Here is a 26498-nt window from a genome sequence, read left to right on the forward strand (position 1 = left end):
GATCTGTAGCATGTCTTTTTGTCTTTTCCTCAGATCGGGACTCGATCTACGGTCATATCAAATTTCTCCTAGTCTGCGTGGTCCTATGTCCAATTTCTTGTCAACTAAATCCCCCGTAGAAGTAGGTGCTCCTAGTATGAAGGTCTTTTGACTCCGTTAAGTTCTGCTACGAACAGTTCTGTGAAGACTACAAGTCTTCTAATAGTACAATCCCTTGATATGCCAGTGCATAGTAGAATGTAGAGAGTAGAACTTGGTGTATTTCCGCTTAAGTCCTCTGCTCATAGTGTTCTACAGGTTTCGAACGGTCATACAGTTTTCTGACACAATCTATGGCTCTCTCTAACTGGTCTAGCTGCGCCTATGGCACATCCTACTAGTGGCATTAGCTTTAACTAGCAATTCAGGCTCATTCTAGTTCTTAATACAATAAATATCGCTCTGTAGCACTGTTTAAAGTGCAAAAAGAACCTTGTAGCATAGTCAACTAAGTCGCATTACCGAATTGCCGAAATGGTTCCATAAACGGTTTGCTGAAAAAACCAAATATAGAACAGTTTCGGCCCGAGAAACCCTGTTTTCGAACTACGCGACCCAGTGGGTCACTTGTACCTATTAGTCACAAGAAATGTCACATCAGAGCATCATCACTGTCACATTAAAGTGATGCCATTTGCTATCATTGTCACAAAAAGTCGTTAAAAAGTTTAATATATTTTTCTGGGGACAATTTACTCAGGAACCGCAGTTTAACCTGTTTGGGTCAGGTTTTCGGCCTGAACCGTGTCCATGAATGGTTCCTGCCGACCCATCAAAGCCCAAACTGGTACAAACCATGCCGAACCAAACCGAACGCGCCAACGATAACACTATCTACAATACCCTTTTTTATGATACCTTGTAGACAATTTACTTAAATTTCTTGTATTGGTAGAAGATACACTGTATATTAGTCTAAAAACAGTCTCTACTACATACTCTCAACTACCCTACATGTTTTTTCTGACCGATTTCAGATTATTTTCATAGCATATACCACCGATCTTGTGCAGATACCATTCTGGTGCATCGGTCAAATATGGCCAAACAAACACGCCCATAAAGTCGCGTCTCCCCCAATCCCTACCTCTTGTCCTTGTACGTCCACCACCACCCGCTCTCACTCTCTACTTACAATGGTAAACCCATCCTCAGCTCCTATTCATCGCCCACCGGGTGCCAGTTATACAGCTGGCTCTGGTTCCAGCTCTCATCCCCAACGCCACAGAAGTGACCGACAGCCACTATTGTGCCATAACAGCCACCAAGGCTCCCTTTCCCATCGTAACAGTCAAAACCAACGGTCACCTGCCCCTCGTAGGTTGAGAATTTCCAACACCAAGAAGAGGGCTTTCGATGATGCTGTGGGTCGGTTGGAAGCCAAAGATGCTAGGCTGCCTAAAAAGTGCATTGTATGCTTTTCTCCCGATTCTAACTTACTGATTTCCTGCAATAGACGCCGAAAGGAACCAATCGTCACCAAAAAACCCATAGAAGACATTCTCATGACTGCAGCAAAGTACTTTCGGCGATGTATCAGCACATTTTGCAGCCTCCAAGATGTTGTTGCCATTGGACTCCAAGACGATGGCCATTACGACTTGATGTTCAAAGACACAAACCTCGCTATTCCACCCCCACCTTCTACTGTTCAAGAACTATTGGAAGACGATGTTCTTCCATATGATGACAATGAGCAGGACGAGGAGAATACCGAGCGTAGGAAAGCCATAGAGAGAGCGAAAAGGGAAGTGGACCGCATGTCAAGAGAAGCGCAAGTAACCGTCCTCTACTTGTGTATATGCAACTAATTATATGTCTTTTTAATACTAGCGCGTCTTACATGGCACTATGCAAAAGCTCTTGGGAGCTTCTTGATCGAAAATTCCCAGATGTAAAGGAATTCATCGACTACTGTGCAGAGGAAGGGCACCATTTGCAGTTTGCAAAAACTCTCGCCTTGGTAAGTAATGCCCCCTCTTCAGTTCTGTTACTGACAGATCTCTTTCAAGATGGACAACGTTGCCACGCAGATGTTGTACGATGACAATGTCAAGCTTAAAGGCCTGATGGAGAAGCTTGTTAGCCCCAGCATCTACACTCAAGAAACATGTGTACAGGTCTTCAGCAAGTCGTCGAAGGCTGACTGTAGTCTCATGAACCGGGTCATTGCGTCCTACTGGTTGCCTCGTAAACTGGCCATAGAATTTTACCAAGCTTATGGTGACAAGGAGGAGAAGAGGTAAATGTTTTCGTATTCTCTTTGACTTCGCTCACTATACTCTCCATAATGTACTTGCTCACGGCCGTTGGGTGGTTCCGAAAGCCGATGCCTGGCCTGCCTACCTCTTCGACATTGTTGACAATTCCCTCAGTCTTCCTGAGGACAACGACGAAAATGAACGTGGATTATTGAAGTCTGGTAATAATGCTTGGAATGCCCTACTAATGGGACTGGAAAACACACCTCAAGCACGAAGTGTGCAAACCAACCACACCAAAAGAGTGTTCTTAGAGTAAGGGGTGGAGGTCGGTATTCTAAAGCTTTAGTTTGCACTAAGAGGCACTAAGAAAGAGAGAATATAGGGATATTCGGTTTTTAAGGTTCAATCAAGTTTCTATTCCTTCTTATCAAATGACAAGACAAAACACCAAGAGGTGTTCACCAGCAAATTCCAAGACATGGGGTAGGGGGAGGGGGGGGGCCTGGAGGACCTTATGTTTGAAAGGCGCATCACCCCCAAAATGACGCGATACTGTCTCAAATCAGTGTGTGTGGATCCAAATTATTGTTTTTAAAAGGAAATGCACTTTTCCCCAGTTGTGGTGGTAAAAATTTCCCTATTTAGCTATCAAAATTTGCTCAACTTTCTGCATCAAGTCTCATTGATCAGACTGAAACAAACAATCTTTTTTTTTCTTCATGCATGCATATAGCAAAGGCAAAAAAAAGGTAATATCTCCATCATATGTGGATTATTAATACTTTTGAAGGCTGTCTACCTTATCTGCTCTTTATAGTATCACCTGTGCTGCTGTGGTCTAGCTGGCAAGCCCATAGAAAAGTATTTTTGTGATGATAGATGTCATGAAGAGGCAGTAAAGCAGAGGGGAAAGTGAAAATGACACGTCAAATATCGGAATATAACATGGGAAATTGGTCTTGCCAAGCATTTGGTAATCAAAAATTTCCATATTAGGAAGGTGCATGGGGGGAGGGGGTCCAGGGGTCCTTATGTCTATGTAGGAACCTCATATGTAAAATTTTTGGATTGAACACCTCTTGCAAAACACTAATTCAATATTTCAACAATAAGGATTCAACAAGCTTTTCTCAAGACTTCGCAAAGTTCAAGCTCAAGTTCAAATTTCCGATCAAGTCCAAATGCAATTCCAATTCAATATAAGTCCAAATTGACTTCAAAATCCAAGTTCAATTCCAATAACAATCCAATCAAATCCAAATTGCAATAGGTCCAAATCAATCAAAACACAAAACACCAAACTTCGACGAAGTGAGGGGCAAAGGTAAAATCCTTGAGCTAGCACTAGTAGGTGAACTGCGTCTCCACTCATAGGCTGCTGGAGGAGAAAATTCCTGCTACCCTCCCTCCTTATATACACTTTTCGAAATAAAAATAATAAAAGTCCAAGATATGTAGTAAACTTGAGAATAATAATAAAATCCCTTTCAGTCGAACAGAAACTCGTCTAATCAGGTATAATACAAGAGATTGTGCCAGAAACCATGAATAAAATAATAAGCCAAGAATCCCCTGTCTGTATCCATGTTACAATGACAGAGCCTAGACTTCCCAAGGTCTCCGAGTTGCCCACATATCCTTGGAAACATATCTCCTATGTCACCCTCGTCCTGTTGTCCTCTAAATAAGGAAAAGAACCAGTTGCCGCTCATGACATATTTCCTGTGTTTCTGTCTTCGGTAACAACTGTCATGTCAACCTCATGAGGTCTAGGTTTCCTTTGTTTTCAGAACATTGTAATCCTTTCCTTTTCCTATGACTTCATGGGAGCCGGATATTTCTATCCTAAATCCGCATGTAGGTCCTTTGTCCGATATATCCTTCGTTAATTCCTTTAAGTCCCAGTTGTCCAACAATACTTCGTGAAGTCAAAGTAAAGTGTTCAATAAATTCCCTATGTTTGCCCCAAGCATTCCGCAAGTAAGACGAGGCCTTCTATTCAAAATACGAAGGTTTTTAAGAGGCTGCTTCTTGAGTTTCTACCGTTTTCGAAACCTCGCAAAGTCTCATCTTTCTAATTCCGTACTTTTCGTACTGCTAAAGTCTCACGTAGAGGCTTGTACTTTGACTAGTAGTTTGGGCTCACCCTAGTCCTACATTCCCATATTTTATAACTCAAATGTTATTAAAATGATTAAAAATATGCATTTTTAGGGTCAAATCCGATTTTCGGCGCGATACCGGGTTCCTAGTAAGAGTAAGATACTTTTTTTTTTCATTCACTTTGTAGCATGAGCTAACACTTGTCATACAGTGTGCTCATGTCATTTCAACCTCCGAATCTTCCATGTACGAAGTGAAGCCTAATGTCAGTTCCACCAACAACGCCGCAAGAATGGATATGCGGTCCATCACGCCGGAGTTCATTGCTCATATCGCCACATTGGTATGACTTTCTTTTTGTATCATACACATACTGACATTTCATCTTGCTAATAGGCTTGCTTTGGTATGTCAACGACCGAGACGTGGTCCCCCCACAATAGCACATTCCATTATCCAAGTTTCTGGTGCAACGTCCATGATGCCATCCTCGCTGGAGCCGAGGATTTCAAGGAAGACCTCCTAGAATGGTGGAACATGTACGTGCTCAGTCTCTTTCCGCTTGGCTGTTGCTGATACCCCCTCCTTCATTTAGACAAGTTTCCAGAAACTGTGAGGGTCGTGTCATGGAAAAGATGGTTGTTTTCGAAGAGCCCAAAGAAGAGTCAGATATGGACGAACTCAGACGGGAACGTGCAGAGTGGAAGGCGGCTGAAGAGGAACAACTTCGCCTCCTCGCTGCTCAGAAGCTCACTGGGGAGCTGACACCTAGTCAGGAGTATGCAGACTAGTGCTCGTCTGTTATCATTTATCCCCTTCATTCCACTCCTTGCTCCTGTTCGCTCACTGTCTACTATCGATGCCATCAGCTAATCCTATTGCCTGTTGTAGTACTTGTATTAATTACTAATTGATCCGTTTTGTAATGAATCATTCTGATTGATCACTCGAGTTTGATGAGCCCTTATTCATAGAATTAAATTGATACACCCTGACAACAACGCTACATATTATTCAGGCCGATAGATGTACTCAGACTAATATATGATGAAAGGTGGGATTATATTGATACAGGATGGTCAAAGAACTTAGGCTAATGCTATGTGGTAGTCTTATTCAGGGTAAAATACATGATATACAAAGGTAAGCATTACACTACATTATGGACTCAATCATCCTGACAGTGTCTGACCAGAACTGTCAATCTGACGAGTCTGATCAGACGCCATCAGATGGGACCTACCTGTCAGCTCCATCAGGCTGGCCAGGCTGACCAGTCCCACCCATCTGAGCCTGCCTGACTGTTGCCAAAGCATAAACGCTAACAGAATTCAGGCGACAATCAGGTGAGCTCGGACTTACCGGACTGATCGCACCTAACAGGGGGTATCAACGCCCAACCAGAGTGGTCGACGTTCGCTGGTGGGTATGTGGTACACTACACTGGTGTACATTGTGTAGATGAGTAAGTACGAGTAGCCTCAGACGTAGTAAAGTAGCCTCAGACGTAGTAAGACGACTCTATTTCACCTGTAGACGAGTAAGTACGAGTAGCTACAGGATAGGTAATGAGTAAGTTAGAAATGATAATAAGGAATAGATATACTCACCCTCAGACGTAGTAAGACGACTGAGGGTGTCGGATCTGCAGGAACAGTATAAATGACAGAAGGTATTTGAAATAGTATCAGGAACAAGAATGGAATGATAAGCAATAGAATGATGAAGAAGAGAAAGGATCGATCGACGATCGAGTACCTACGTACCTACGGCGTGCGCCACATGTAAAGTATCAAGTGCGTTCCTCAACACTCCCCCTGGCGCCACGCCTTCGCCAGTCCAAGTTCAGTAGTCCAACAATTTTCTGGTGGGTTGATTTAGGAAGTGGTTTAGTAAGGATATCCGCGACGTTGTCGTGAGTTGAGATAGGTTTGACTTCAATCTCCCCATCTTGAACGCGATCCTGCACATAGTGGTAACGAATTTGCAAATGTTTTGAAAGTCCATGAGCTTTTGTCGTCTCCGTGAGGCTGATTGAACCAAGGTTGTCACAGAATATGGACATGGGAGAGCCTTGAGGAAGAAAGATCTCGTCTAGCCAATTCTTCATCCACATCGATTGCTGGGATCCTCTCGCTAACGCAACATATTCGGCTTCGGTAGACGATAATGCGACGATCGGTTGACGTTTCGACGACCACGAGACAGGACCTCCTCCCATAAAGAAAACATACCCGGATGTTGACCTTCTGGTGTCGACACATCCAGCCCAGTCAGCATCAACATAACCCTGCGGTTTCAATCCAGATCCAGGGTGGCCGTCATTCGTCGCCTTGTAGAGTAGACCATAGTCCAAGGTGCCGCGGATGTATCGGCAGACCCCAATGAGTAATTCCCAATGCTCAGGACCCGGATTAGCTTGTACTTGACCCAGTACGCTGCACGAGTAGGAGATGTCTGGCCTTGTACTAGAACTCCCCCACAGGAGGATACCCAGTAGAGGTCGGTATGGTTTTCCCTTCATGAACTCAACTTTGTCACTTGAAAGATCGTGTCGAACGCGAACCTGAACCTTTGGGGGTAGGGGTGTATCGAGTGGATGAAGGTCCCATAAGCCGAAATGCTTGAGCGCCTTTTCGAAGTATACAGATTGGCTAATTGCAATGTCGCCGTTCAGTAATCGTTCGACAGTGAGACCGAGAAGAAGGTTGAGGTGGTCCACCTCCTTAAGGTCCGATTTTCTCACAAATTCGTCCACGACGTTGTTGGCTTCGGGAGTAGATGAGGATGAACTGAAGACGTCATCAGTATGGGTTGTAGTGAGGGTGTAGGATTGTGAGGTTTTCCTGGATCGAACACAAGGATCGGCTTTGGATGTATAGTAACCTAGTTCTCGGTATTCGTTCTCAAGAGTCTTGTACCAGATGTGACCAGATTGAACGAAACCGTATAGCGGTCGTTTCATCAGGCAAACCTTCTGCTCCTCCCCCTGCATGATGAAACCCTTAGGTTGCTTCATGTAGACAGGTCGGTCCATCCATCCGTTAAGATACGCTGCTGAGAAATCAAATTGCCGTGAAACCAGCCTTTCAACTGCAGTAACCGCCATTGTCATTCTCACCGATTCCATCCTTGCTACCATGGCCCATCCTTTGTCATAGTCCACCCCTTCAATCTGTGTGTCCCCTCTACCCACCAATCTCGCTTTACATTTCACGAAATTTCCTTCTCCATCAACCTTTACATCATATACCCACATACAGTCAACTGCATGTTGACCTTCTGGAAGATCCACAAGCTCCCAAGTGCCCCTCGACACCAGCGTTTCGTATTCAGTCTTCATTGGTGGTAGCCACAAATCCGGTTCTCGCATAGCCTGCTCAAAACTACGTGGGACCCTGATGTTTCCCGCTTTGACCTCGCTTGCCAAAATCAACGCCTTCGACATCAACCCTGCCGGATCAAAATCCGGTTCCCAGGCATCAATAACATTGGCAGTAGGCCGGGGATTGTCGTTTGCCCAATCTTGTTGTGCCGCGCGCTCTTGCTCTTCGCGCATGGTATACTCCTCAAGACGTAACTGCACTTCGGACGGCTTTGCAACCCTGGTAGAGTATCGAGACGGTGGTGGAGGTGGAGGCCTAGGAACCCAGATGCCTCGATTTGGCTTGACGGGCGCTGGGGGTGGAACAGGAATCGTTGGCTTGGGAGCTTGGGGAGGAGTGGACGGCGGTTGAGGAGGTAATGAAGGAGGCGTAGTCGGACGTGAATTGACAGGTGTGTGAGCTCCATCTGTCGAGATTGTGCTTTTGACAGGTGTAATGCCAGGGTCGAGAACGCCGTCAAATTTGTCTTCAAATTTCGACGGCCGCGTCCTATGCACCAGACCTTCTTCAAATACGACATCACGAACTTCAAAAACACGGTTCCGCACTGGGTCGAAGATCCGATAACCCCTGCGGTCCATGTAGCCCACCATGACACCCTTCCACCCTTGCCTGCCAAGTTTCCCTTCAACACGGTCTAGGTCTTTTACCCAAACATCTGCCCCCCATCGCCGTAGATGGGAAACATTCGGTTTGACCCTAAGACCAAACCATTTTGCCCAAGGGATCACATCAGGATGGCGAGAAGACGGAATAAAGCCCCGAACGTAGCAATGCGCTGCAGCCGATTCTGCCCACCATTGTTTTGGCATCTTCGCATCTTCCAACTGTGTCCTTGTTCCCTCAATAACTGTCCGATTTCCCCTTTCGACATGCCCATTCGCTGACGAGGAAGCTTTAGGAATCCTTTCCATCAAAATGCCATTATCTGTGCAATATCCGATGAAGAGCGCATTATCAAACTCGCGCCCCAAATCGAATCGAACACGCTTCAGTTGGTAGCTGGTTTGCTTCTCCGCCCATCGCTCTAAACCTCTTGAACGTATTGAGAAGGGTGACAGCATCTTTCGAAGATAGGAAATATGGGATTTTAATCGAGGTTCCACCGTCCGCACATAGAAACATGTACCACGCCCCGCCACGACTTCTCGTTCTCGACCTCCCCCACAAATCCAAGCTGACACGCTCCAGAGGATTTACTTCAGGGATAACTACATCATCAAATGGACGCCTGGTAATTTTGCCGTATATGCAGTCTTCGCACATGCCGCTAACAGACCTGTCCGTAATTTCTAGGCCATCCACAAGCGACTGGTCAGCCATCCGAACGATGGCCTTCACGTCTCCATGGCCGAAACGTACGTGCCATAACTCAAGACCGACAGGCCTATTTTGAGATCTGGCACCTTGTACCACAGCCGCTATCGGTACGTCTGTCACTTCAACTCTGTACAGTCTCGTCGAGCCGCTTAGTTTCTGAAGTTCCCCATCAACAACGTTCTTCTGTGTCTTCGGATCAATGACCGTCAACACACCATTGCCCCATACGCCATGGAATCCTTTCAAATCCAACGCAGGTAGGGATATCAGGTTCATGGTGAAAGATGGAGTGTACAACGCTGGGACAAGTAGGCGCCTAACTTCACCATTCCTTAAACGAACCTTGAACTTCGCAACTCCTTCTCCTTCTGCCCAAAACCTGTTATCAGCTGTGTTCCCTGTCACTGCACCTGGCTTAAACTGGACAAAACGTGTGCGTTCAGCAACACAGGTGACGTTGGCACCACTATCAAGGTATGTCGGAACATTTGACTGACTGCTATTACTCAAGGAGTTGTCCGTAGAAGCAAGTACATAGTTCAAAGTCCCACCCAGTTGACTATCTACCATTCCATGGCCTGCCCAATACAATCCAGATCTGGGGGTCATGGAATGAGTGGAAGTCAACGTATGGTCGAACTCCGAACACATACCAGCGTCGGTCAAATCCCCCAAAGCATAGGTCTCGATGGGCGAATATGTTGCAAGAGATGCAGCAGCCGTTGGAACAGTAGCATTTACGACATTGGCATTGGAAGTGGAGGTGGATGGAGTGGCATTGGTAACAGTGGTGAAACGAGGTTCCTTTCCTTTGGGTGCCCTCCACCACTTAGGGGCCTTCCCTTCTCGTCCGCCTCCTGCAGCCCAGCAGTTTTCCTTCAAATGACCTACAACGCCGCAGTTATTGCAAGTGGGTCGGGGACCTTTAGGTTGAGTTGCGGTGGCTAACGCTGTTGGATCGGAAGCAGTAGTCGAAGTGGGAGAGTCTCGATTCAACCAAAGCCAATATTCGGTAAGTCCAGCAGTAACTTCCGTAAGGACAGTTTTGCCTTGGTGGAGCTGAACTAGTACGAACCAGGAAGCAGGGAGTGAACTGAGAACAATCGATATCATTCTTGCATCATCAATTCCACATCCAACATCATTTGCGACCTTGCGAAGCTTCTCAAGTGTTTTGAGGTGTTCCTCAAGGTTTCCTCCCTCTTCGAGCTTCACAGCCTCGAGCTTCTTCATGGCGATATCCTTGTGGATTTGCGTGGAAACTTCGAACTTGGACTTCAGTATACGCCACATTTCCACTGCCGGCATTTCTGGTGTAATTCCGTGAGCATCCGGGTCGATGACATTTTGATAGATCATCCCGGAGACATGCCCTTCACGCCATAACCACTCGTCGATAGTTGGAGTAGTGGAACTGGGAGGGGTAGTAGTCTGTGCAAGGAGCAACGATGGAGACGTCGAGTCTGGTTTAGGGATCTCGCCGTTAAGGTAACCGAGAAGTCCCTTGCCTCGGAGAGAAGAGGTTGTGAAGTCCCTGAAGGATCCGTAGTTATCAACGCCTTTGAGGCGACGTTCGTCGGGAAAGATGGGTACATTGGCAAAAGATGAGGACATAACGAGCGGTACGTTTCTGACTGCGAATCTGTAGACAAGTAAGTACGAGTAGCCTCAGACGTAGTAAGACGACTCTATTTCACCTGTAGACGAGTAAGTACGAGTAGCTACAGGATAGGTAATGAGTAAGTTAGAAATGATAATAAGGAATAGATATACTCACCCTCAGACGTAGTAAGACGACTGAGGGTGTTGGATCTGCAGGAACAGTATAAATGACAGAAGGTATTTGAAATAGTATCAGGAACAAGAATGGAATGATAAGCAATAGAATGATGAAGAAGAGAAAGGATCGATCGACGATCGAGTACCTACGTACCTACGGCGTGCGCCACATGTAAAGTATCAAGTGCGTTCCTCAACACGTTGGGTACCGTCTATTGTATGCTCTTGTTGTCATTGGAGTACCGGCTTGTGGAGGATACGGTCCTCATCGTAGGACGCTCTCATCGCTGAAGGTCTACTCCCATCATAGGAGTACGGTTCGTTGTACAGTTCACCACATGGTTCGCGGATATTCACGATACCAGACATCATTATTATTCATTCTCCTTGGTTGCCAGCTCTTGTCATCCTCTATTGCCAATAGGCCCGTAGGATGGTCTGATAGCATTAGTCTGGAGTACAATCTCATAGTAGGTCGGAGTACCAGGGTTTGGTACCCCTCAGAGTATGCCCTACATCAGTAAACTTACAGTACCGGCTTGTCCGGCTTTTTTCGGCTTTTTCCCCACCAAAAATACAGAAAAGCCGACAAGCCACAATCTATGTCCCTTTTGGGATAAGTCGGTTCTGAGTGTACACGTGTAAATAGAAGTAAATAGAATTACATGAGGCTTGGAAAGAGTAATTACGGCTTTTCTTAGCTATATATAGATAAAAACGTAAGGAAAAGCGTCTTGTGACTTGCCTGCCATCAAAAAAGCCAAAAAAAGCCTAAAAAAGGCGAAAAGCATTATGTCATTTTGCTGATGTACGTGGGTGTTGGGTTGTTTTAGGTGTATGCTATCCTCAGCATCAGGGCTCGAGGCCCGGCATATGCATAGGCAGTTCACCCTCCTGACATTGAGTTTATGGGATATATAAAGTAGCACATATCTGTATGACATGGGCCAGTTTTGTGTGGTGTAGGTGGACAATAAATTTTTTGGATGTTTTTCCTGTTATATAATGTGATCATCGAGAGAACAAGTGCGCGCATCTAAGTATGTTTGAGAGGTCAATTTTCAATAGCAACCTTTCGTGGCCCGGATTGAATGCAAAAAATAAATTAATAATAATAACGAAAAATCAATGGTAAGACTGGGACTTGAACCCAGGCGGGATTTCTCCCATGAGAAGGGAAGCTTTAGAAAGCTTGAGTCACACGCCTTAACCGCTCGGCCATCTTACCAGTACTTTCGACTAACAAAGAATATATAAGTCGCATTAAAGTGACATGAAAATCGACGAGCACAAGTATAACATGATAAAAAAACAAGCGCGGCGGTGCAGGTATTTAGTACAGTGTATCCTACATGACTACATCCATGTCCAATTCATAACCAACTCGATGGAATTCGCATGGTTGCCTCCCAATTGCTACACCTTCACCACTCACCAGTCTCAATACTTCCATCGTCCTCTCTGAACTGGTATGCTCACCCTCGTTGGCATAAACATGGACAAAGGGCTCCTCCGTGACGCCGTCTCGGAAATGGTATTTACCACATACACCTTTTCCAAAAGGATGAGGAAAGAATTCGTCATCCGAGGGCTCCGAATCATCCTCTTGCAACATCTCTTCTGCATCCGAACGCTCACGGCCGTCCTGGTCCATGTCTTCCATATCCTCGATCTCACCTCTCCCGTTCGAGCTAGTAAAACTCGCATTCAGGTTACCTTCACCGACACCTGTACTTCTTCGTTGCCCGTTCTTCCTATGCGACTTGTGTCCATTATACAAGAATGGATGATATAACGCCTTCTTAGGTGTATACCTTGAAGTTGACTCATGGTGCATCAACATCTCCACCAAATTCAACGCGTTCTCCAGATCGCGGTCATGGGATGCCTGCGAAGGTGTACAAAGGGCATACTCCGAACTGGAGTGAGGGGCTCGAGCCTTTCTATCATGGCGACGTTCGGGTATGGTAGACAGGGTTTCAGGTTCAGGTGAAGAAAACGTCTTGGGCGGAGAAGTGGGGAAAGTAGTGGAAGAGGTACCCGCTGTGGAGGAAGAGCGCGGACGACTTTGAAATCCAAACAGACTAGGAGGAGATGAAAGGGCTGACCCCTGATCGGTGTCTCCATCCTCGTCTACTTCGAGCGCAAGGCCTTCCAGTCGATGCTGCTGGTACACCTCCAGCTGCCTAGAGTAGGGGTAATACTGCGGGTTTGGTTCTGGCGGAGTCCTGAGGTCAGGGTTCTGTTTCTCAATGAACTCTATCCATGGCATGCCTTCCGGAGTAATCGAGGGCACATTGGTGGAAAAGGTTCGGTCTGAGAACAGGGTGGTAGCGATAGGAAGGAACTGAAAAGCACCACTTACTGTGTAACATCGCAGCTCTTTCCATTTTTCGCTTGCCTATAACAGCAGCGATTTCCATCAGCGCCTCGACGTCGTCATTAGATTGAAATAAGGGAAATTTGCGTGTGAGGAAAAACAACAGTATGACTCCCGCAGACCATACGTCAATTGCTAAAAAAACATGAGAAAAGACCGTCGTAAAGTATTTAAGGTACCAACCACCAGTCTGATCTCCACATTTGAGAAGAACTTCTGGTGCACGAAATCCTCTCGTACCAGCCCGATTTGCCTTGGAGACGGGTCTTTAAGGGTAATTCGTTACAGGAACATATCGATCTCGTCACGTAGCACCCACCTTGGGTCCTTTTCTAAATAGCCCACTTTTTCTGAATTAAGAGTCGATTTATGTTTTGCTTCCTTCGACATCCTCTTGCAGTGTTCTGCATCGTAGTCCTTGCGGTCTTTGATCTTCCCGTGTGGATGTTCCGTAGTAGATGGCGTGTGAAGACATGGGTTATGATGCGGGTTCAATTCAATGCGCTAACACGCGGAAAGTGATGAGGTGGGTGATATCTCGACGACAAACAAGTCGCTTACACAAGCAAGGCCGAAATCACATAGAGTTCCGATCCCAGTTCGAGGGTCAAAGAGAAAATTGGCAGGCTTGACATCGCGGTGTATTATCCCTCTGGAGTGTATGTCGCGTAATGCGCGAAACAAACATCGAAAGTAACTCTTTATGCCTGCCATAGGAAGAGTGGCGAAGTAGTCCTGTACAAGCAAAACGTCAATCACTTGATGACAATTCAAGTAAGGTTCCATACTCTGAAATCATCGTTTCGGTGATACGGCATCACTACGACGACTTGGTCTCGTTCTCGAAACGCAGTTATAAGTTGGGAGACGTGTCTACAAGAGCGACTTTCCTCCAGAATAGAAATTTCGTTCCTTATTCTTTCAGGGCTGCTTGTAACATATATCCGTTTGATTGCAACAAACACCTTGCTTTCTGGCGGACGAGGTGCAGATTGATAATAGGCGGTGGATGACGGTGGATGGTGACCATGCCATGGGTCGTTGTTCCATTTCGAATAGTGGAGGTCGAGGGCTTTATAAACCGACGAGAATGTGCCGGTTCCGAGTCGGTCAAGAAGTTTGTAGTCGTCGGTGAGAGATGGGCCCAAGGCTTGTTCGAGGTCCTTGATTTCTGCACTTATCTCCTGCTGCTCCTCGGGTGATTTCTGCCAAAAAGTGCTCTCTTCGTCGTCAGAGTCGGACATGTCTTCCTCATCATCGTCCTCTTCTTCGGCTGACTGCTCTTGCTCCCTTGCTCCATCTCTTTCCTCCTGCTCCGCGTCATCATCGCCGTCCGCGATGTCGGAAATTCCATCGCCAGAGAAACGTAAAGGATCATCTGGCCTGAATGTAACAGTAGCCACCTTCTTTCTTCTCGGTGGCTTCGAGGTTTTGTCCAGGATGATCAGATCATCGCTTTGGGCCATAGGTTCGTCCGAATCATCTAAGCATAGCGAATTCTTGGTAGCGATAGGGCCTATACCGTATTTAACAGACGGTCTCACAGTGGATATATGTTGGACGTATTTCTCCTGGTCGATGTCGTATGCAGACAAAGGATCATCAGAGGACACTTCTATGGGTTTATTTAGAAGATCGTGGAACATATTGGGACGAGCATCTGAAGAGCGACGCTCTAGCGGATTTGATGAATGTTGAGAGAGCAAAACTGTGGCCATACCATAGCAAAAGCAAATGGTCGAACGCGCCCAACAGTTCCGGTCTTCCAGACGCGTGCACGTCACGTGTTGGCATCATTTCCACATCAGCGCCTTGACCTCTGCTCCCTGCTTATCTTCAGCATCGTTCCGGGTACAAAATATCGAGCCTTCAGGATGTCCAGTAAGACTCTCGGGTTTAGATACCCCAGCAGATAGCTCCGACTTGCAGAGGTGATGGTCTTACTGTATCGGGAAGGTCGTTCCAACATGGCTTACATCATCCTAGCGTGCAGTAATGTCGGCGGGATGTCCACTGCTCAATGTCGCCTCCATGAACGAATTCGTCGTTCACATAATCACCTCGACCCTGTTCCAGCAACTATTTCCCTTTGTTGTTCTTTTCGTTTTTCCTTTCATCGCATTCTTTCTTATCCAGACAGGACCAAGAATACGCTACTTTGCATCTCCCGTCATAATGGTGCTCGAGAATCTGATGCCCTGGAATTGGGGAAGATCCGGGAGCCCCGGAAGTGGAAGGGCAAGTCACCATAAGAAAAGAAGCCGGAAAAAGGTCGCCAGGACTGGTTCAGCAGTGGAACTTGGCCGCCAGTCCGGTACGCTCCTCAATCCATACCATCCTACACTTTATAAATCATCTTTTTCAGAGGGATCATACGATGGGTATTATCCCGGGCTAGTCAATATCTCTGGGACGTATTGCTTCATGAACTCCACAGTACAAGTAAGTCGTGCAGCTAAATGGATAGGCTCCTCTTAATATCTCATAGGCACTGTCTTCATTGTCGTACCTCCAACCACACCTAGATGCCATACATCACAAAGCGGAACTTCTGGACGTCCCAACGCCTGTCATTGATGCTCTCAGAGCTTTGTGCCATCGTTGAGTTTGCCCTTTCTCGAAACTTTTCAAACGTTAACAACAATAATAGGTTTGAATACCTCACATTCTAAACCATCCTCAATTCAACCTCTTGACCTCATTTCGATTCTTTCCGAGACCTCAGGCAGGTCTAATTCTCTGTTTGTCTCTCGAGAGCATCAAGATGCCCAAGAACTTTTTCAGCTTCTCTCGGAGCGTATCAAATCTGAGATATTTGCTATCGACAAGGAAGGTATCAGAGACCGTGGTCTCAGTGGATTTTCACAGGCGACAGAAGTCAAAGAGCTAGGAAAGACCGTCTTTGACGGTTTGACGGCTAACAGACGAAGTTGTGTCGTTTGCGGCTATGCCGAGGCTGTAATGCACTTTCCGCTCGATAACTGGCAATTGGCAGTTCCTCAAATGGCTGTATGTGTTTCCCCCGATTCTCTTCTCGAGTCTAACATACTTTCGGATCAGTCCACCTGCTTATTAGAAGATTGTTTTTCTGATTATACCAGGCTGGAAGTTCTCCGAGATTGTATATGTCGGAAATGTTCGTTATTCGCGACTGAGAAACGCCTGTTGGGCGAGATCGAGACTCTATCGAAGGTGGAGAATCCATCCAATTCGAAGAAGAAGCGGCTGAAGGAGTTCAAGAGGATGCAAGCTAAAGTTAAGGCTGTGATCGAGGAAGGTCGAATAGAAGAGGATCTACCGGACGTTCGGTTAGAAAAGATTGTTAGCCCTATGTCCACCAAGCAAGCCATGATAGCGCGGGTGAGTCTATTCTTCAAGAACCCCCTGGTTTTTACTCAACGCAAACCTTCTAGCCTCCTGCTGTTCTCGTTCTGCATATCAATCGCTCGATGCACTTCACCCACTATGCGGCCAAGAATAGCGTGCGGGTTCTTTTCCCGGAGGTTCTTGACCTAACCCCTTTCACAACATCCGGAAGTCTCTCCATGATCCCCACCTCGTCGATGTCCCCCTCCCCACCTCCTCAGCGATCGTCTCTCTCTCCCTCCGCCATGATTCCTTCCAGATCAGGGACGACGACCCCGATACCCGATGCACAACGGGATACATTGTCACGTACCATATATCGACTTGGTGCAGTTGTCTGTCACTATGGTGCACACTCCTTTGGGCATTATGTGTGTTTTAGAAGAAAACCGAGAGTCGGCAATGATGGTGAAAGATGGAAGCCCCCCAGGTTGGTTGTCGAAACGGCAGTGAAAAAGGAACCCCTTGTCGAACCAGATCTGAGCGGAGACTTGAGCGGGACAGAAGAGAACGCTGAAGGGTTCGAAGAGTACGTTTGGGACGATTTTGATCCAGCTACTGCTCCTGGGACAGGCAGAGGATGGCTCAGAGTGTCGGATGATTCTGTTGCGGAATGTGGAATCGAGAGCGTGTTGCAGGAAGGATCGGGGGCGTTCATGCTCTACTATGAACGTGCTATTATATCGCCATCCCCCTCAACACCATTGGTTAACAATACCAATTTGAACGGTAGTGCGCAGTACGAGAGTCCCTATCCAGTGAGGAATGGGATTAATGGCGGATATCAAGGGGTCGGCGTGGGTGTAGGAACTCCCTTGGACTCGGAAGAAACTCTGAGGCCAGAGACGTTGACTACGATGTCGTCGATAAGTGTAAACACCCAAGACAGTGTCAACTCATTGGACAATTTCATGGAAAGTGGGAAAGAAAAGGCCTCCTTTCCTCATATACCAGCAAGCGTTGGAGCTGGTTCTTGGAGTGGCAGTAGTATAAGTGGATCACCTCCGGTTCTTGGAGCGAGGGTAATCAGGAGTGTGGCCGCCGGCAGAGGGAAACGTGGTTCAAGTGCAGCACCCTCCCTCAAGGGCTCGGCTACTTTGTCGGCAAGCCTCCCTGCTATCGGTTCTTCTTCCACGCCATCTGGGTCGCCACGAGAATCTTCCTCCGGGTTTTCATCACTCTCGACCACGAAACCCATACCTGTACCCAATGGATATTCTCACCAAAAAGCTCGCGAGCTAGATGGTTTTGAATCCATCGACTATGACGAAACATCAATAAACAATATCACCACTCGTGTTTCATCTCTCCCTGCTCACTTACCTCCGAGCTCACTCTCCTCCTCCTCAGCGAATGCGACATCTCCCACTTCCACGTCTGATACTCCTAACAAGTTCGTTCCATCTCAATCTTCATCAGCAAGTAAACGGAAAAAGAAGCACAAGGCCCAAACTCATACAGCTCAGCCTCCTGCTGTGGTAGACTTAAAAGCGTAATTTAATCCCTCATATATCTACCCTGGAAGCATACAACACTCACACATGGAGGCCCTCGAGAACACGTATCTGTTTCATCGAGATGTATATCTATCATTAATACCATTCAAGCCCTTGAGCCTTGTAATATTACTAGGCTATCAGATCGAACTGCTACGCCAGCGCTTAAATTGATCTCTGCAACGGTGCCGTATTGTCTTCTTTTACCTGAGCTAACCGATAAATAATTTGCATTGTGAGAAAAGGATAAATAGATCATGGATGTAATAAATATCTATAAATGGGATAAATTAGGCCTCTGGAAGCAAATGTGGTGAACGAACGACCAGCTTGACTGGGAAATCCTTCAAATGGGAAGTGATACTGCCATGGAATTCAACTTTGGGTTCTATTGGATTCCCTTGAGAATCAGTCTTCTTTTCGATGTTGAAGACTGCCAAGATGTTGGCAATGTTCTGGAAGAGCGAGCGCTCAGCCAAATGTGATCCTGTAAGAGGTAGATGTTTCAGTTTTTTTTTTTTTTTTCAAGCAGGTTACCCGCCACAGTAATTCTAACCTGGACACGAACGGCGACCGAATCCAAACACGAAATCAAATGGGTTTTGTTGTGGGTTATCGCCGAGATGACGTTCTGGATCGAAGACGTCGGGATGTGGATAGGTGTCGGGGTCATGCGTTAACGCCCTGTTCAAAGATTAAATTTGTTTCGGTTCTAGAGAGAAGTTTGAATCCATACCAGATATTAGCTATAACTCGACTCCCTTCGGGGATCAAATAGCCCTCGTAGAGATCATCTCGGTTAACAGTATGGAACAAACCTATGAACGAAGAGGTTAATGCCACTGCATCACGACAGCGATGAGTCAAGCGCACCGAGGGGGGCTACAGGCGACCAACGCAGTATTTCTTTGATGATTGCAGCCAGGTACGGTATTTTGTCCTCATCGTCTGGCCGAGGTAGACGGTCGCCGCCAGTGGCTGCATCAACTTCTGCTTGTGCTCGTTTTTGAATCCCAGGATGAGTTTCCATGAGGTAAAAGAACGAGGTCAAAGCTGCAACAGTCTAAAGACCAGAAAAGAGAAGTTCATCTCCAGTCAGACGCGGTACGTCTGCTGCAAGTTTTTTGAGACTCACAGTATCTGCGCCGCCAATATAAAGGGCAGCGCAAACTCGCATCAGCGTCTTTTCTTCGCCCGCAGACAGACTAGCGCCAGCGCCGTCTTCCTTGACAAAGAATCGAGCGAAGAAAGAATCCAGGTAGTTTCCCGATTTCTAGACACCGAGTCAGCTTCCGTGCCACGTAATCCAAATCCATTTGAGGAACGTACTACTTGTTCTTTTGCCCAGTTGAAAGGAATGTCATCAATCTTGTTATCGTTGATGATTTTGACAGCCTTCCTAAAACCAGTCATTGGAAACCAGTTAGGGAAGTATTGTACTGTATTGCATGACACCTGAGTATCATTGTTTGCATTCAGGTGAAACAACGAAGACTTACGGATTGGGAAGAATTCCACCATATATGGCAAAGCCATCGTTTCCTCTATGATCTCAAAGTGCCTTTGCACAAGTTTTAGATAGTAGTCCTCTTCGTTCGAGACTGTATAGCCGTAAGCTACTTTCATTATAAGTGCGCCGGCATTCCTTATGACGAAGAAAGTTAGCCATAAATCAGAACGGCTGCACACAACATTACCTCCTTATGTGGGCGATGAATTTATCGGGCGTCTTCGCAAGTTGCCTCAGCATGGTATCTGTCTCTTGAACTTGTAAAGGTTGGTATTCGCGAACCGCACGAGGTCCAAGGCCGCTATGCATCATTCGCCGGTGGGTTTTGAAATGTGGATCATCGACTCGAGTTCTGAAAACGTCCTCGGTGAAATCTGCCAGTTCGTCCAGCAACATCGATTTGGACCTATTGGAATAAATATTCGATCGGCCTTCCAAGAGATCTACCACGGTTTTTTTGCTGTTTAGTATTATGGTGTGCTTGCTGATAAGTTTAAGATGAACGATGTCGCCTATTTCACGGTTAAGACGGTGTTTTTCTTCGACACAGTCCTTTTCATACACTCACCGTAACTTTGCTTCCAAGCGGTGAATTGAAACCAAGGTTGGCGGGGCGGTATTTGTTTAACGTTCCCAAAAAACCACTGTTGAGGAGGACCAGGAGGAAGGGGAACCTTGCCGCGACGACTGGTTGCATATCTTACAGCTAAAGTCGAGCACACCAGAGCCAGGATAAGGATGATTGGTTCCATTATCCACGAAGCGAATGTCCCAGAACCTTCGAGGACAGGCTGGTGGGTTGATTTTGAGAGTGTAGGACATCCGGCCCTTTTATATGTAGGTTGTCGAAACTACGCGCTTCAGCTGGAATGGACGATAAAGACCCGGGCATGAGGTAACGACTAGAGCTTATTGAAACCGCTTTCTCGATTGGCACGTTGGAACGTTGGAGGGTCCATTGCATAAGGGTACCGTAGGGAACACAGCGTTCGAACATTGATGGTTTGATCCAAGAACGCCGGAACGATCTTGTCATGATTATTGTAGGTCGTTTCGTATCTTTCGATCCGTCATGATTGTATAGTCGATCCCTTTCGATCCCGAAGTTGGAACACGCTGGGACGTATGATGTGCACTCGCCCCCCTCGTTCGAGCAGAACTCGTACAGAGTTAGCAAATGATGCTGGGTACAACAGGGGATGATTAATGATTGCCACCCGTTGTAGTACAACTGAAGTTTGAAACGACTTCACTTTGAGTTGGCGGCGTTGCACGTGGAGCGGTGATGCCTTCCAAATATGTTAGAAGCTCCGAGTTAATCATAATCGATAATCAGTACGTCGGCGTGACCCATGCCTCCCGTGGGCCCTCGAGGTGCGTGAATACTGTAAAAGTGTGTGGGTCCAGCGGCTTTCGGAGATATTTTCTTTTCTGATCATCAGTGTAGGGACGTACGGTTCTCCCGCGACTTGTCTCCGGAAGGCTTCCCTGACGCACGAAGGACTGAAAAGGAAAACCTAACTATCAAAAAATATTACCCTTGGTTTTCGATTTCGATTTCGAGTGAAAAAAAACCGCTAGAGTCGAAACCCTCCCAGGTCTCCCCTGACGGTCATGTCGGCTGAAACGATAGTGCCAAACTTGCTTGATGGCCGGGGGTCTTTCAGAACTCCCGAAGTACTTGTTGTTTTAGAAGCTGTTCACTCCGATGAGTGTTCGAAGGCGTTTCGGTGTGCGTTCAGGACCTGGATCACCCGGTGTTAGTAGTGCTCAGTCGTCCACCAGTCTAATATTAATGGCGAATAAATATGATAAAACATCTGTTATCAACTAGTCAGTATCTTCAACGAGATACAGAACAGTAAGTTGCACCAATTCAGGCATCAAGAATGTTCAATCCTCACGTCCCAACTCTTCTTCTTCAGCTATCAGTTTCTCCGCCTCTAAAGCAGCCATACACCCGCTACCAGCGCTAGTAATAGCTTGTCTATATCGCTTATCCTGAACATCACCAGCAGCAAAGACACCCTTAACAGAAGTTTGCGTGGTGCCCGGAACAGTGATGATATAACCATCCGGATCTGTTTGAAGCTGACCATGGAATATGGCAGTAGCTGGTTCGTGGCCTGAAATTTCCGAAATGTAAACCATGCAGAGGAAATAATTAGGTGGATACTAACCGATAGCATAAAAGAGACCGTTCACTGCAAGATCCTTCTCCTCTCCGTTGAGAATATTTTTGAGACGCAGGCTCTTGAGAAGATCGCCGTCTCCCTGGCATTCTGTAGCTACAGTGTTCCAAAGAACGGTCTAGACGACGCCGACAGTTAGGTAATGAAATTTCCTGGAGGACTGTGTTTCTTACAATCTTCGGATTGTTAAGTAGTCGTTTGGCCATGATCTTCGATGCCCGTAATTCACCTCGACGAACCAGGACGTAGACGTGAGAACCATACTTGGTAAGGTCTGTCATTCAGTGAGAATTGGGCTGATCGGAGCCAAAAAGCGAGTGAACTGACAAGTTGCTTCCTCTGCAGCCGAGTCACCTCCACCAATGACTGCCAATGGTTTATTCCTGGGAAAAACATTCATTTAGTTTCAGCGCCAGTAGTCGAACGGATATAACTCACCGGAAGATCGGAACAGCCCCATCACAAACCGCACAAGCACTTATTCCACTTTGCCAGTATGTCTCTTCACCCTTAAGTCCGAGGCGCTTCGCGCTGGCGCCAGTTGCGATGATTACGGTATCAGCGGTTTCCGGCTCGCCACCTTCCTGCATCTCTCTCCAGTATTTGAACGGGCGAGAGGAAAGATCTATCTTCGATATCGTTTCGGTAATTATGCGCGTGCCAAAACGAATGGACTGCTCTCGAAATTTGTCCATGAGCTCTGGTCCCAATATTCCGGCCGGGAAACCAGGGAAGTTCTCGACTGCAAAAGAAAATTGTTGGTTGACCTTGGATATAGTCGCAAAAACAGAAGATCCGCACCATCTGTAGTTGTGGTCAATTGTCCACCAGCAGCAAAACCGTTAGCCATGAATCCTTCGAAGAGAACTGGGTTCAAATTCGCTCGTGCGAGGTAGATCGCAGCGGTATGCCCCGCAGGACCCGATCCGATGATGACCTATTGGGATATGTCTCTTTCAGCGAGAATGCAGTGAATTATATCGTTACTCACGACTTTAGAATGCATCTTAGAGCTCTTTTCGATCTTGCCGTTGGTTACTGGCGCCATTGGTCTTGATCCTTGAGTGGACAAAGTCGAACTTGATGCAGCTAATGGTACAACAGACAATAATCTGCGAGGTTTGAGGAGCCAACGGGACCACGTCTTGGTGAGATGAATAGTAGGAGAGAGAACGGAGGGCAAGTTGAGCTCGTTTCTTATAAAGTTCGCGGAAACAGTATCGGTAATCCATGGCCAGCAGCTCGTGCAGTGCGTGATCGCTAGCACAGCCACAGTCACGTTGTTCTTCTTCATAATTGATCTATCATTTGATAACACGCGATTTGCGAACGCTCCGAATTATGTTCCTAAGTTTAAATTACAGAAATCGATTGAAAGTGAACAGAATCTAGTAATAAACGTCCTCTCCCCGCCTTGATCCGAACGTGCCCTCCAGCAAATCATCCCTCGGTGGACTCCCTACCAGAAGGGACCGCTGAGGTTCTAGTGTTGGATCTAGAACATGTCCAGAGGACGCCCAGGATGTGATAAAACTCAGGCCTGGTACGGTTCTCCCACCTAATTCTCTTTCCGCAACAGCCCCACGCCGGCCCGTCATCGGGGAAGGTTCCTTGAAAGACGAACTTGGCATTGCAGAGACACCCATTCTGAAATTCTGAACTCTCTTGCTCAGTGCCTGAAAGACAGAGCCTCCTGAAGTCGATACATTCGACAACATGGTGGTATTGCTGTTCATGGACGTATCCCCTTGATCAGCTACGAATGAAGTGTGGATGGACGAGTCCGAAAGACCTCGACGGCGAAGAGTTCGTTGAAGGAGTGGCGCAACGCGATCCGATGCTTCATCCTCCGCCAAATGTGGTGCGAGATGTTGACCTGTGTCAATAATTGCATCGACATTGCGCGACAGGCGACGACCCTGGCTGCTCACAGAGTTCGCGTAAAGCCCGTCCACACGATGTATATTGGCCGGTGATAGCATCTCAGCTGGGCGGATTACGGATTGTACTCGACGAGGCTGTTTAGGTAGAACAACCCAAGGGTCCCGATCGGGTGCGGAGGGTCTCGGAGCTCCTGCGAAGATTCCCATCACGTTTGTCGAAGCGGGGGTAATGGATAGTGCAGGCGTCGCCTTTTTCACAGTACCATTATCTTCATGCGAAGATTCGCCTAATGAAGTACTGGTAACAGCACGACCCACGGCACCAGAAAACTCTACATTGACAGTGGTAGTCGAAGCGGAGGTCGCAGGTCCAAGTTTAGGTACGAAACGAGGACGGGCATTTCCCTTTGTGCTAGGAGTACGCATAAGGCACCCAGAAACAGGCGTAGCACTCTGTGAGTCAACCCTAGCAGCAGGAGTACCGAAGAGTTTTGAGATAGGAGCTATCCAGCCCCCCGCAATCCCGGTTGTTGTTTCTGAAGAGGCTTTATCAGTCTCTTTCTTAGGGTCTAATGCCAGTTCGCTGACTTTCGGAGCGATAGAAGGGTCGAGAACGATATCGTTGAGCGTCACACGTATTTGGCCCATCTCGACAAAGATATCTCTGAAGAGCTTGAAAATAGCTCTCAGATCCTTCCTTGTGCATATTGTCACCAGTTTCTCATCTTCAAGAAGATAACGAAACTGAGCCCGTAAGCCACTCACTTCGTTGACAATATTGCTGATAGTACTACGTGACACGTGGCCGACATCAGCACCGCGCAGATGTTGTCGTTTTAAGCGATTGGTTAGAGTTAATGCATCTGCTTCGGTCATCCGCTGCAGAAGTGAACCGATACGATCGACCAAGGTAGACATGGTGGAGGAGTACGATTCGGAGTAGGAAGACGACGATTCTGATCGAAGATCATGATAGGAAGAGGTTGGGGCCGGCGAGGGAGCAAGGAGAACGGGTGACGGATCAGTTTGTACGCCCCGCGAACGGGCGAGGAGGTATAAAGGCTTATGAGTACGTGGCCTCTCAGCTGATGTGAATTCAATGTCTGCGTCTTGACTCTCAACCAGATAAGGGGATAGTTGTCGAGAACGAGAGGGGAAAGTAGATTCGGCTGGCGAAATGGGAGTTGTTACAGTTTCTGGTGTCAACGGCTCCTGCATCGGATTAGCGATCCATTTAAACGTTCTCAAACTCAGGTAGACTTACAAAAGATCGTTGCGTCTTGCGCTCTAAGCTAGGTTCCCGCCTAGATAGTATGGGGGCCTTGAATAAGACAGTCAAGAGTTATTCGTGTAATATCGAATCACGGGCCTACCAGTTGCAACGATGATGACACACTCCCGGAGTGAGCATGCCTAAGATGAGGAGACAGCGGAGCAATAGCTAGTACTCGATGATTAACTGTGACAGTGTCGACGTAAAGGGGAAAAAATTACCTCGTGATCGAGGAGCGTTGAGTGCGCGCTGCTCTTCCACTTCCTGTTGCAAGGCAGAAGTATCGTCACGGGATTGTGCAAGAAGAGTCTGTAGTTCTACGTTGTCCCGTTTCAGAGCTTCGTTATCGTCCACTAGCGACTCCAGCATTTGAGTTAAGTCATCCGTGTCGGGGGTAAATGAGTTTCCAAGCTACCGAGACGTTAACGTCAGCCACCGCAGAAAGGCGGTTTGGCTTACCGATTGGTGAAGCATCTGTATTTGGGAACGAGCCTCTTGTATTATCGATTCGGATGATTCCATCCTATGCATACGTTTCTCTTGTAGCTCATCCTGCAGCCTGCGTACTTCGGCCTGTAACTTGGCTGTAACAGTTTCAGTTTTGGGCTGAAGAAGGATGACAGCCAACGCACATGTCCTCTCCTTCAGAGCAGCAAAACGTGATTCTGCCAATCTCGCTCTGTGCGACTCAAAATCCCGTTCTTGTTGCATATCATCCCTTTCTCTCGTAGCCGCAGAAAGTCGAGTTTCCCATCCTACTGAACGAGCACGATGCGACGAAAGGCGCGATATCGTGAGCTTCGCTTCTTGTAGTTCTTGCAATATAGTCTTGTTTGATACTTCGGTCACTTCAGTATTGACTAGAGCTTGGGTAAGGCGCTGTGTCGTACAAACTCAGCGAGATGGGAATGGTGCGAGGAGACCACGTACTCTTTCCAATTCTCGTTTCTCATTCGTAAGCTGTAAAAGCTGAAATTCACTATCTGTGGATTCGCTTTCTTCTCCAGAGGCGTAATCTTCCTCAATGTTCTTCTCACTGTTGCCATTGAGAAAAGCCTGTTCTAAAAGCGTAAATTCCGGGGACTCTCATAATAAGTTATCAATATCACCTGATGATGTCTTCTCGAAAAGATTCCACTGCGATGCAACAAGGCCTGCCCGATTTCTACAGTATATGTTAGTTTGGTTGCTAGGGCTGCGACGGATGGCATGCACGCACCAGCACTGAGTGTCAGTCTGCTCTCTAGCCTCCCTTTCAATGCATGCCATGCCCCTAAATTCTCACAATCTTCCCGTTTACAACAGCAGTTTAGGCTGGAAAGAGGCTCGGGAGAAGGTAGTCTCGAGAAATTGGCCAACGCCTGAGTCAGTTCGTCGATGGTACTTGACGCATGCTCCAGGCTGCTTGCCATCGTCAAGGGGGGTGGAACCCACACCCCGTAATAAGAAAGAATTCGATGTTAAAAGACAACAAAGGTGCAATGCAACTCGTGATGGAAGTAAGCAGAAAGTAAGACAAAGGTGCTCGCGAGCGGAAGTGGCTACGGAACTATGTGAAGTAGACAAA

General features: G+C 47.0%; 5 protein-coding genes and 1 non-coding gene across 6 annotated transcripts; 1 reads left to right on the forward strand and 5 right to left on the reverse strand.

Annotated features, from left to right (window-relative positions):
• Positions 1 to 11960: 11960 nt before the first annotated feature.
• E1B28_004856 lies at positions 11961 to 12059 on the reverse strand. Its single transcript has one exon. It is a non-coding gene; the product is annotated as a tRNA-Leu (tRNA).
• A 58-nt stretch (positions 12060 to 12117) lies between these two features.
• E1B28_004857 (uncharacterized protein) lies at positions 12118 to 14946 on the reverse strand. The gene is made up of 6 exons (XM_043149378.1): positions 14000 to 14946; positions 13773 to 13946; positions 13531 to 13715; positions 13395 to 13477; positions 13197 to 13346; positions 12118 to 13147 (listed from the first exon to the last, which is right to left on the reverse strand). Exons 1-6 carry the CDS (start codon positions 14927 to 14929, stop codon positions 12180 to 12182), a joined length of 2490 nt encoding a protein of 829 aa, XP_043013984.1. The 5' UTR covers positions 14930 to 14946; the 3' UTR covers positions 12118 to 12179.
• Positions 14947 to 15006: 60 nt separating this feature from the next.
• On the forward strand, positions 15007 to 18073 carry E1B28_004858 (uncharacterized protein; the record flags this gene model as incomplete). Its single annotated transcript, XM_043149379.1, has 7 exons — positions 15007 to 15142; positions 15198 to 15525; positions 15577 to 15653; positions 15700 to 15811; positions 15862 to 16220; positions 16272 to 16571; positions 16625 to 18073. Exons 2-7 carry the CDS (start codon positions 15207 to 15209, stop codon positions 18071 to 18073), a joined length of 2616 nt encoding a protein of 871 aa, XP_043013985.1. The 5' UTR covers positions 15007 to 15142; positions 15198 to 15206.
• A 277-nt stretch (positions 18074 to 18350) lies between these two features.
• On the reverse strand, positions 18351 to 20792 carry E1B28_004859 (uncharacterized protein). Its single transcript, XM_043149380.1, has 9 exons — positions 20152 to 20792; positions 19771 to 20095; positions 19573 to 19718; positions 19403 to 19512; positions 19209 to 19346; positions 18947 to 19136; positions 18810 to 18891; positions 18630 to 18757; positions 18351 to 18560 (listed from the first exon to the last, which is right to left on the reverse strand). The coding sequence occupies exons 1-9, from the start codon at positions 20333 to 20335 to the stop codon at positions 18364 to 18366; spliced, it is 1500 nt and encodes a 499-aa protein (XP_043013986.1). The 5' UTR covers positions 20336 to 20792; the 3' UTR covers positions 18351 to 18363.
• Positions 20793 to 21033: 241 nt separating this feature from the next.
• Positions 21034 to 23069, reverse strand: TRR1 (thioredoxin-disulfide reductase; the record flags this gene model as incomplete). The annotated part of the gene is made up of 8 exons (XM_043149381.1): positions 21034 to 21403; positions 21456 to 21709; positions 21764 to 21893; positions 21949 to 22049; positions 22103 to 22158; positions 22214 to 22517; positions 22577 to 22712; positions 22767 to 23069. The coding sequence occupies 7 exons, from the start codon at positions 23067 to 23069 to the stop codon at positions 21477 to 21479; spliced, it is 1263 nt and encodes a 420-aa protein (XP_043013987.1). The 3' UTR covers positions 21034 to 21403; positions 21456 to 21476.
• Positions 23070 to 23088: 19 nt separating this feature from the next.
• On the reverse strand, positions 23089 to 26490 carry E1B28_004861 (uncharacterized protein). The gene is made up of 9 exons (XM_043149382.1): positions 26151 to 26490; positions 26041 to 26096; positions 25862 to 25987; positions 25564 to 25810; positions 25391 to 25515; positions 25153 to 25342; positions 25032 to 25099; positions 24923 to 24979; positions 23089 to 24870 (listed from the first exon to the last, which is right to left on the reverse strand). Exons 1-9 carry the CDS (start codon positions 26341 to 26343, stop codon positions 23164 to 23166), a joined length of 2769 nt encoding a protein of 922 aa, XP_043013988.1. The 5' UTR covers positions 26344 to 26490; the 3' UTR covers positions 23089 to 23163.
• Between the last annotated feature and the right edge of the window lie 8 nt (positions 26491 to 26498).

Source organism: Marasmius oreades, chromosome 2, assembly GCF_018924745.1.
Source record: "Marasmius oreades isolate 03SP1 chromosome 2, whole genome shotgun sequence".
In the NCBI taxonomy this organism is placed as follows: Eukaryota; Fungi; Basidiomycota; class Agaricomycetes; order Agaricales; family Marasmiaceae; genus Marasmius; species Marasmius oreades.

Bases quoted from the DNA above. Each gene is read 5' to 3' on its own strand.
- E1B28_004857 (XM_043149378.1), bottom strand. From the start codon at position 14,929: ATGGCCACAGTTTTGCTCTCTCAACATTCATCAAATCCGCTAGAGCGT. The intron at 13,347-13,394 runs GTTGGTACCTTA...ATGTTTTTTTAG, and splicing joins ATGTGGAGATCAGACTGGTG to CAATTGACGTATGGTCTGCG. The intron at 13,148-13,196 runs GTAAGTGGTGCT...CCCTGTTCTCAG, and splicing joins AAGAGCTGCGATGTTACACA to ACCGAACCTTTTCCACCAAT.
- E1B28_004859 (XM_043149380.1), bottom strand. From the start codon at position 20,335: ATGGAACCAATCATCCTTATCCTGGCTCTGGTGTGCTCGACTTTAGCT. The intron at 19,513-19,572 runs GTAAGTCTTCGT...CATGCAATACAG, and splicing joins GGTGGAATTCTTCCCAATCC to TACAATACTTCCCTAACTGG. The intron at 18,892-18,946 runs GTGCGCTTGACT...CTTCGTTCATAG, and splicing joins GTCGCCTGTAGCCCCCCTCG to GTTTGTTCCATACTGTTAAC.
- E1B28_004861 (XM_043149382.1), bottom strand. From the start codon at position 26,343: ATGGCAAGCAGCCTGGAGCATGCGTCAAGTACCATCGACGAACTGACT. The intron at 24,980-25,031 runs GTAGGCCCGTGA...GTCTTATTCAAG, and splicing joins TGTCATCATCGTTGCAACTG to GCCCCCATACTATCTAGGCG. The intron at 24,871-24,922 runs GTAAGTCTACCT...AATCCGATGCAG, and splicing joins GCAAGACGCAACGATCTTTT to GAGCCGTTGACACCAGAAAC.